This window comes from Macrosteles quadrilineatus, unplaced genomic scaffold (assembly GCF_028750875.1).
Source record: "Macrosteles quadrilineatus isolate MER2022 unplaced genomic scaffold, UCM_ALF_1.0 Scaffold_2__2_contigs__length_208266976, whole genome shotgun sequence".
In the NCBI taxonomy this organism is placed as follows: domain Eukaryota; kingdom Metazoa; phylum Arthropoda; class Insecta; order Hemiptera; family Cicadellidae; genus Macrosteles; species Macrosteles quadrilineatus.
This window is the reverse complement of record NW_026542595.1, coordinates 14,949,510-14,960,490: the sequence shown is the minus strand read 5'-3', so window position 1 is coordinate 14,960,490 and position 10,981 is coordinate 14,949,510. Positions and strand designations below refer to the sequence as shown.

The window sequence follows — 10,981 nt, the reverse complement described above, 5'->3', positions numbered from 1 at the left end:
ATATAGTTTGAAATACTCGTTAAAGTAAATTTAATTACATTTAACTGAATTATATTAATATTAAAATGTAATTTATTTATGTATTGTTGGGAGGGCGGCGTCCGAGAGTCCTTATGAGCTAGCCGCCACTGCCCCCTACAACTACCCCCACCCCCTAACACCATTAACCCAATATTTACCTGCTCATAGGCACTTGTAGAGCTTGCTACGAATGCATTTTGTAATGCAAACGGAAACTGTTATTTTCAGAAATAGGCGCTTTTGGTGTGAAAAATAAATTCGATTAAAATGTTTTTGGCGACCCCCCTAAAACCTGCCCGCAGACCCCTAGGGGCCTCGGACAACACTTTGAGAAACTCTGATGTAAGGTATATTGTTTATATAAGGCAAATACAGTTTTAAAATAAAATTATATTTATAAACTGCTTTAATTCTAAGCATGAAGGGTTTTCCTCATTTGTGTCAGTGTTTGGTTCATTGATTTGTGTCAGTGATAATAATTGTTAGTGTTTTTGTTTCATACAAATTTAGTAATATTTAGGAAAGGAAAAGCAGCCAGCCGCTTGGTTGAGACAGAAGACAGAAGGCTCGTCCTCATCTGCCCGCTTGTGATGCCAAAGTGTTGTGAAAGTTCTTTTTTTGATACTGTACTCTTCTACGGATTGCACACCATCCTCCTCTCCAAAACTGTATATCGTCTTGTTGACCAGGCAAGCATTGTTCCCGGGAGTTTTAAACTCGCCTAGGAATTTCACTTTTACATCTTCAGTTTGAGGATCAAAACAATACAGTTTTGCTGTTATTCCTAAAAAAGAGAAAAGCTAATTTTAATTCAAACAATATCCAAAAAGTGTACAAAGAAATTAATTTAAGAGAGGTATAACAGAACCTCACTAGTTAAACATGTTCCAACGTTGTTAGCATTTTGTCGCTTCACTTCTCTGTTATTTTTTTCAATTAATATTTACTTCTTAATTAGTTCTCAAAGTACTCATGGCGGATAGTATTAAATACAGGTAACATGTCAATATGAATTTTATTCAATAAGTATGAGCAAAAAAAGTCAAAAGAATTATTAACAACTAGCCGACCCGTGCGAAGCATTCGTACTGTACCCTCCTCAAATCCCACAATTTAAGTACACAACATACAATACTGCGTAGTAAGTGCATCATTGATTTAGGTATGAGTCCTTACGTCAGGAATAGATGTGGGTGTACATTTTAGATTATTAACTTTTTCAAAACATAATTTTTAGTTATTTAAATATTTACATGTTAACAGGACATCTTTGAACACTATGTTTGAAGTGATGTTATGGTCAAATACGATTTTTTTAGTGTTGATCGCTTTTTTGCACATAGTTTTGAAAAAAAACATACACTTGACAACGCCACAAACAACTAACTGTATGAGTGAAAAAACCGGGGTCTGGCATGAACAATCCTTCCTTCGCTAGCGTCTGTCCATGTGCTTTGTTTATAGTTATGGCAAAGGTAACTTTGACATGAACTTCCTTCTTAGTCAGTTTGAAAGGATTGAGAACTATTGCGTGGTATGTGACAACAGTTTGACCGGAGTCAGCCAACTTCACCATGATGACTTAGTGTGGTTGCCCAAGTGAGCTACAACCAATCTTGGGGCCTGCTTAACGTTCAGGTTTCTGATCAAATCAAATCAAATAAAAAATTCTTTATTTATTTCATGCACATAGGTACACATAGTGTCAAACAATTACATTAAAAATACATCAGTCTCCGAACCTTAACTATTAAGATAATTTGTCCTGAAATATACTTTTAGTTCTTTTGTGAAAAAAGGTGGAAAAACTCATCCAAAGAATAAATTGGTTTGTTTATTATGAATTCTTTGAGTTTCTTCTTAAATTTTTCAATATTCTTTTCAGACTTTATATTTTTTGGTAAATACGTAAAGAATTTCTTTCCCGAATATGTTGGTTTTTCCTCGTAAAGTTTTAATCTATGATGATTTGGGATTATTTCATTTTTATGTCTTGTATTGTACTTGTGGCATATAGAAGACTTAGAACTTACTGCCTCATTTTTAGAAATTAGTATGCAGTCATAAATTTATTGTCCATAAACTGTGGGGATTTTAAAATTTACAAAGTGTTCCTCTTTGGCTGATTGATCATAATTTAGTTTAAGAATAATTTTTATGGCTCTTTTTTGTTCTTTTAAGATACTGTCCATATTTATTTTTCGTGTTGCTCCAAAAAGACACAATCCAAAACTTATGTGTGAGTGAATATATGAAAAATAGATATGACGTAGTGTCTCCGATCCACAGTATAACGACATTTTCCTAAGAGCATATATACCAGAGTTAACTTTTGTTAACACCCTACCTACATGATCATTCCAATCTAAATTTGCATCCACTGTTAAACCAAGGAAGCATGTACTTGTCTTCTCCTCAATCATCTGTGAATCTGACATAATAGTTAAATTCTCATTTTTACTTTCTCCGCCTATACCATAGTATATGGAGAAAGTATTGTTTTCGTCAAAATTTTCGAGTTTAAGTTTTGAGTGGATATATTCGTTTTGGGTCCCCCTGGACCCAATAAAAATGGTTTTCGAAGTGATGTCTGTGTGTGTGTGTGTGTGTGTGTCTGGATGTGTAGCCTACAGAGCTAGGGACTACACCTGTGGTCCGATTTCGATGAAATTTGGTATGTAGGTTCTAATCCATGGTATCTCCAGGCGTTTTTTTCATTTTTTTGAAATTTAGATTTTTAATGGGGATTTTCTCATAAAAACCCATAAAAAACCGGAAAAATTGAATATTTAAAAAAATGGCCCGAACGATTTTGATAAAAATTTAGTATGTTGTAGCCCTTTAAATTCTGAACAAAATGGTAAAAAATCCCATTTCTGTAAAAATTACGGTTCAAAAGTTATTGTAAATTACGTTATTTTCCCATAAAAACCCCCATAAAATAACAAAAAATAGGATTTTAGAAAAAAATCCGGTTTTGATTTAACATAGTATGTTATGGTCCTTACAACTTTGATAGTTCTTTCATTTTTTGGAAATTTTGATTTTTAATGGGGATTTTCCCATAAAACCCCATAAAATAACGGAAAAATAGGATTTTCACTAAAATGGCCCTAACGATTTTGATAAAAATTTAGTATGTTATTGTCCTTTATAATCTGAACAAAATGGTACAAATCCCATTTTTGTAAAAATTACGGGTCAAAAGTTATTGTAAATTATGTTATTTTCCCATAAAATAACAGAAAAATCGGATTTTCCCAAAAATAGCCCGAATGATTTTGATAACATTTTTGTATGTTATAGTCTTTAAATTCTGAACAAAATTGTACAAATCCCATTTCCGTACATTTACTCTTACACATGATAAAGGCTGTTGGCAAGCTTATGGGAGAAAGTATGTGTCAGAATGCTGATACCGTTTGTTTTTATTTTGGGTAGTTTTAAATTGCATGAAGTTAGTTTTTAGTGCGTTTAGACACTACACAACACAACAAAACAAAACAAATTATGTTTTTTTAAGTAATCATTTAAATTTTCTAGCTCTACAAAAAATTTTATTTCCATTTGCTATATTACATAATATTGGTCCCTGTGGGACACCATATTTTACTAGTTCCAGGTCTGAAGCTATATTCGTTAATTTGTTATTCGGTGACAAATGTTTTACTTCTACATACTGATACCTATTTACCAGAAATGTATTAAACCAATTTAGAGATATTTTTGAAATGCCAATATTCTTTAATTTTTCTATTAAAATTAGATGATTAACACTGTCAAATGCTCTTGAGAGGTCCATAAATATACCCGTTGTATGTTTGCCCTCGTCAACTGACTCTATTACTGATTCTATGAAGGATACTGCAGCACTAATAACAGATCTTCCTGACCTGAAACCGTGCTGTAAGTCATCAAATAAGTTATGTTGCTCTAGATATGATGTTAATTGTACAGAAACTATTTTCTCAAATATTTTGGAAACAGAAGGAAGCAGAGCTACGGGCCTATAATTAGAAACATTTTTAGGATAATCTTTTTTATGAATTGGAATTATTTTTGCTATTTTAAGTTGTGCCGGAAACAAGCCAGAAATGAAAGAAGAATTAATCAGGTGACATAAAACTTTGGTTAAGTATTGGCTTGCTCCCTTAAATACTGTAGTAGGAACTTCATCATAGCCACTTGAAAGCTTATTTTTCAAACTGCTAATGACTTTTTCCACCTCATGTTTATTTACAGGATTGAGTCTAAAACTTGGACTTAAGAATAAGCTCTTTTCTATTTCTTTCCTATATTCTGCTAGTAGTTATATTCTTAACAACATTTGTAAAATAGGTACCTATTAAACATATTTGAAACGTCCTTAGGATTAGTTATATCATTTAAGCCATCATTTAACACAAACTTTCTTATTGATCTATTATTCTTTCCAACTTCTGAATATGTTCCAAACAGTTTTTTTGACATTTGATGATTTATATTATTTGATCTTCATAAAAAGTTGTTTTAGCCTTTTTTTTTTAGAAAAAATTGTCTATGGCTGTTTTGGAATTTTCAGTTATTCTTGTTGGAAATGTGATAAAATATTTCATATTATGGCTTTTTAGAACATATTTTAATAAAGTTAACGAACCTGAAGGGCTTAATGAGTTTTAAAAGTCTAATGGATGCACAACAGAGAGTTTTACGTCACTTGGTAAAGAACCGAATCAGAACTGAGATTGAGATTATAATTTTTTATTTCGAACTGAATAGTATAGCCTATATAATCTGTAATGGCTTTCTGCTCCTCAACTATATATATCCATAACCTATTCTTCCATTGGCCTGTCCTTCTTGGATGTGGCAGTAGAGGTGTGTTGTGATTTGTTCCTAAAAAAACAACTGGCTATGGCAGACGAAAAGCTTTGTATTGTCTAACATGCTCACAAAAATTGCTTCTGGTAGCTGCAGCATGTGAGGCAGGCCTGTTTGGGTGTGTTTTGTCTAAGGAACTCTTGGCTAAGTGTGTCATTGAAGGTTTCCCACAGTTACGGTATTTTAGCGGGGGAGTAGAATATGCAGATGATTGCCAAAAGCCAGATGCCAGCTTAGTTGTGTTGGCATCTGGTGCCCGGCAGGCTTGAGCAGACCATTTTGGGTCTTTGACCACCAGTTGGATTTTCTTAAGCTTCCTGAAAGGAGTAGCAAAGTGTCCTATCTAATGTCTGAATGTCCTATAAAGACTTGGGGATCTAACGTGCAGAGTACTATTGTATTTCCCACAGATAATATCATTTGATATCGGTGATATTGAGGGTGAAATTTCGTTCAATGCATTTGGGGTTATTCTTGCGGGCGTCCCATTGATCGTTAGACTACAGGAAGTGTTCAGAGATTTTGCTACATTTCAAAACGTGATTTGCGTTGTGCTATAGTGGGTTCTAGTGAAGTTCCTGGAGTATACAGGTAATTCACCACTATCCCCGATAATGTTTACTATTGTTCAGTGATTTGATTTAGCGAATAACCCTCACTTTATTGTAAAAATCGTTCTTGACTGTAAAAATCTTTTATTGGGTCAAATCCATAGTTTGCAAATTAGCTCTTTTAATGATTGCGCAAGAAATTCAGCACAGTGTTAATTCAGTTTTCTTTTTAGCATATCAAATTTTCCAGGCTTTCTCGCTTTTTTCCATTGTAATATTTACGCTAACCCAAAATCAAATAGTGAGTATTTTATTTCAACCAAGTCATTAAATTTTTGTAGCACACGTTTACTTAAATTGCAAATAAAGTATTAACAGCAATTAAATTATCCAGCTGATCATAATATAAACAAATATGTTCTTCATGAGGATAGCATGGGAACTTTAAAAGGCACTGGGACAGAGCCCAAGGGTCTTTTTCAAAAAGGTAAGGTCAGTTTGCAAATCTACACACCTAGATGAACATTTTGGTATATAACATGTGGGGTTAGATCTTAAAACAAAAAAGCCTTATTGTTTACAAAGTTTCATGTAGCGTATTAAGGCCTCGCTCCCCTCGTCGGCCATATTGAATTGATCCTCCATAAGCCCAATGCTAACGAATACCGGTACACCCTAATTTTATCGTTATTTTTCAACGGAAAATTACAAATGTGATATCGTTTGAAAGGTAATATAATCCTAAATGCAACTCGTGGACCAAATTGTAAAAATAGCAATTTATGTTTTTAAAAATAAACTAATATTTTTGGTCATGTTTAAGGCAAGTATGTATAGTAAAAAAAAAAACATTACGAGTTTCATTGTGCTATTCATGCTATTCACATTAATTGTATTATTATTTTGTGTAATTAATAACTAAATGACGGCCAAATCGGCTCTATAACAAACAATGCATTGAAGCCCGTTTATAAACTTTAAAAAATTATATTAAAACAAAATTATTCTTTTGGTTAAGTTTTACTTTGCTCAAACAACAACAAATCATTTATAAATGACAATAACTAAATTACACATTACAAAAACACGTAATTTTGCACGGTACATTGTCAAATTAATGTATAGCCTACTTGTTTGAAAATTTGAAACAATCACGCCCCACAGTTTGGTTGTTCTTTTAGTAATTTGATACTTACAAGGCAAATAACACGTGGACTACGTTCCGGTTTTATGTTTGTGTGCAACATGTGTGGTTTTAAAGAAACTGTGTGGTCTGACCTTAATAACTAATCGTCATTGGACATCAACGCAGCAACGGTGACTGGTTCCAGGACGGGTGGAGGCTTTGCAAATTTAACAAAGTTTTAGGGGCCATGAACGTCCGGTGTATGGGGTTCAATACTTACGAAAAGTACAAACATGTTATCTCCAAAGTTTGGGAAAATTCTGCCCTTGCAAAATGAAGATTGTAGCAGAAGAAGAAGCAGTCCTCGCGTGACAGCGTAACGACGTGGACAAGGCGTGCCCTTGCTTACCGTGATGGCAGACGGGAGGTGGTCGAAGAGATGATACAGAACCAACTTCAACTCTGTATCTGGCGTGGTAAGTGTATTATTAGGTGGTGTTTGCGAATGCAATGATAACTTCTCGCCTGCGCTCGTTCGCCTCATTCTCCCGATATAAGACAGATTTAGATGTGTGGGCTTGTGACGGCTACCAAAAAGTAAATGTGTGACTGGCAAAATGTAATAAACAACAAATAATCAGTTCTCTACAAAATACCTTCCTCGATTATTATTATTGGTTAATATGGTATCTTTAAAATACCCCCATCGTATCAAACCTGCCGACTAAGCATATTTCCATTTGTCATAATTGATTTTCAATTAAATCTATTTAAATTTAAATAACATTAGATGTAACGAGTACCTAAGGAAAACTGCAATAAAACATAATATAGAGGGTGATTGGTACTCAGTGTGACAAATTTTTTGTGTGTAAGTAAATGAAGTGTGATGATACATATAACAGGTTCCAAGTCTAAAAATTAGCTTCCCAAAAATTTATTTTATGTTTTTTAAACTTAATACAGCAATTTATCAATTACCTGTATATGAATTTGAGTAGTTATTTATATAGATTTTCATTTTTAATGTACTGATGTAGTATTTACAGTAAAAAATGGAAATTTTTAGATGCCCCTTTTCAGTTTTTTATGTTAGCTGGATATTTTGTAATGCTTAATGATATCAGTTTGGTGGGTAATGTATCTTAAAGAAAATATCCCACCATTCTTCTTAACACTATTCTTCTTATACAGGGTGACTGCCGGGAACCGGACGAATTTGCAACAGCTGTTACATTGTTGCTACACATGCTAGGGAGATTGAGGTTATGTCATTGTTTTGAGTGAGCTTTACCATTTTGGTCACGATGGATCAGTGGTCAGTTCAGCATCGTGTTTTTGCATATGACATTTATTAAAATGACGAATCCGTTATCAAAACACAGCGTATCTTCTGACGCCACTTTAATATTGCGCGAAATGACACGGTTCCAAGCCGAAATACATTGCTAAGATGGGTGCTCAAGTTCAGAACAACAGGAACAGTATCAAAGAAAAAGCCACCCAGTCCAGCAAGAACAGTGAGAACACCAGACAACATCGCCACAGTGAGAACTGCTTTGATGAGGAGCCCGGGTCGCTCTGCACGAAGACACGCACAAGAGCTACGCATGGAGCGCGATTCTGTCAGAATAATTTTAAAATCAGATTTGAAATTTCATCCCTACAAAATACAGGTGGTACAGCAACTGAAAGAGACGGACAATGGACAAAGAGAAGATTTCGCAGTACGTATGCAGGTGTTGTTTACTGATAATCCTGAAGTAATGATGTTAATGAGCGACAAAGCTCACTTCCACTTAAACAGTTCAGTGAACAAACAAAACTTACGATATTGGGCTCCTGAAAATTCATGTAACTTTCATGAAAAACCAATCCACTCTCCAAAAGTAACGGTTTGGTGTGCTGTAGGCCACTTTGGGATAATTGGTCCGTATTTTTTTGAGGAAAATGGAGTCACAGTGACAGTGAATTCTGCACGCTATGTTCACATGTTGGAAACATATCTCAAGCCACAACTTCGGAGGCAAAGAATAAACGTGAAAAATGTTTACTTCCAACAAGATGGGGCCACAGCGCATACTGCCGCTGCATCGATGCGAGTTGTAAAGAAGATGTTCCCTGGCAAGTTGATTTCACGTTTTGATGACGTGCCGTTGCCACCGAGGTCACCAGATTTGTCGCCCTGTGACTATTTCTTATGGGGGTATTTGAAAGCTCGTGTCATGTTCACAAACCACGAACATTATTGCAGCTAAAAGATGCAATCACCGAAGAGGTGAATTTGATTGGACAAGACATGTTGATGAGAGTGCGTAATGATTTTCTCCAGAGGTTGGAAACCTGTATCCAGGTTAACGGCCATCACATGCATGATATCATCTTTTAGAAATAAACCCAAACTAGGATAAAAGGTTCCATAAAACATATGTTTTTTGAAATGCTATGTTTTCACCAATATATATTCAACAATTAAATAATTTTACTATATAAAATAAGGTTGTACTATTCATTTAAAAAACGTCTGGTTCCCGGCAGTCACCCTGTATACATTTAAGAAGAAATGTGTGATTACACATTTTTAATAGTGTATGTGTTGTACTGTTTTATTCTGACAGTTATATCCTCCTGGAATTATGGAAATATTAAATTTACTTAAAGTGAAATTTCAGTAAAATATACATGCAGGCGATTTTTTAATTGTTAAACATGAAATTTTATTTTAAAAAGATTTTTTTCTTACACCTAGATAATAAAGACTATACAAATTAAATTTATGTCTTTGATTATTAGTAATGTTTTTAAAGTTTTAATTAGTGTTTGCATTATTCCTTACCGTACCTAAAAGTAAAAAAATTTATACTTTACTGTCAACGTAACTTTCAATCAGGTTCCCTTTTTAATATATGTGTACATGATTTTATCTATATAAATAAAATTAGAGTTTTGTCTGTACATTGCTCAGAATCATAAACTTTTAGGTTATTTTTACGTTTTAAACAAACCGAAACAAGTCTCATCTAAATTTCTGTCTGTCTTCGTGTCTGTTACGGCCTAAGAGCCATTTTACGCGGCCTTCTCCTGAAAAACTAGAGTACCTATCAAGATCCAAATAATTTTAATGTATTCACTGGATTGGCGAGATTGTCTTTAGCCATTAAAATATGGCGTCACTACTTTGTATATAAAACGACGGACGTTTAAAAACCCGACTTCGTGCAATTTTTGTCAAGTTTTCTCCCAATGTCCAATGTTCATCACTGAATCATCAATGAAATAACGAACAGCTGTACAGATCAATATTATTTTTTCTAGCTGTCACTGATATGTTTACATTAAAGGTTGTTTACAAATACCGCAAACATTTCCGATCACATTTTGAAAGCAAAATCCAAAACCAAGTGAGATTAAAAACTATTTTCCTTACATAAAGGATTTTATTAATCGCAAGTTCAATAATGTGTAAAATGAAATAGAGATTCTATGTGTATAAAATTGCTCTGAAGCTTCGATAACCGGGAAAAAGACCTTGAAACAGTGATGTATAGGGCTGGGAAACTTACGTTTATTAAATTGACGGCGTTTCAATGGCGGTTGTGTAAAGCGTAAAGTGAAAAATCATAACTGCAGAGGGTGATTGTAACAGAGGTTTACGGATGATGCTAAACTCGCTTTTCCAATGTGCCACTTTCGGTTTCTACTGACCCCGGTTGCTACAATCGCTAGACCATACAGCCAATAGGCCAATAAGACTGTATCTTGGGTACATAGCCTACCCAATTATTCATAACAACCTATTCGACGACGATCCTTGATACCGGTACTTTTCCCTAGAATACATGGCCTAGGTACCTACTTAGGAAATCAAATTAAAAACTTAAAAAAAAAACACAACATTGTGTGATTTTGTTCACATTTCCTTCTACAGTAATATTAGCTACATATACCAAACATCGTTAAGAGAATACGTCATATTCTAAATAACAAAAAGCTGTTTGGATGAGATTGTTTGGTTCAAACTGTCACCAAAGTTTTTATATATGTTTTGCTTTTTCTTTATATGTCATAATATTAGGTTTAGATATAATAGTTTTGCCAGCACGTCTGAAAATATGCAAACCAACTGCTGTTCTTTATATAATAAGGTTTCTACTTACTACTCCTATAAGATCCCCGTGCGTAGAACGGGCACACAGCTAGTATGTATATACAATTTGTTGCATTAAAATAACAATTTGAATTAGGTATAGATTGAGTTTAACAAATGATTTTCCCACACACATATAACAAAAACGTACAGTATGTTAGGAAATTCCTGAGTAGTTTGTTTATACTGTGAGTTAATGAATAACACTTGCACCTTACAGAAATTGTCAAAAATAATCGTATAATATAGGTCCTTGGACATTCTACATGCCTCTTG

At 34.0% G+C, this 10,981-nt stretch overlaps 1 protein-coding gene across 3 annotated transcripts in view; it reads right to left on the bottom strand.

The window, feature by feature from the left end:
- Window positions 1-391: 391 nt before the first annotated feature.
- Window positions 392-10,981, bottom strand: part of LOC128985713 (kelch-like protein 38) — a 64,602-nt gene continuing 54,012 nt past the window's right edge. For all 3 annotated transcript variants that reach the window (XM_054405516.1, XM_054405515.1, XM_054405517.1), the window contains one exon: window positions 392-805. In XM_054405516.1, coding sequence (XP_054261491.1) covers window positions 528-805 — 278 coding nt within the window. In that variant the 3' untranslated portion in view covers window positions 392-527. The remainder of the gene's footprint in view (window positions 806-10,981) is intronic.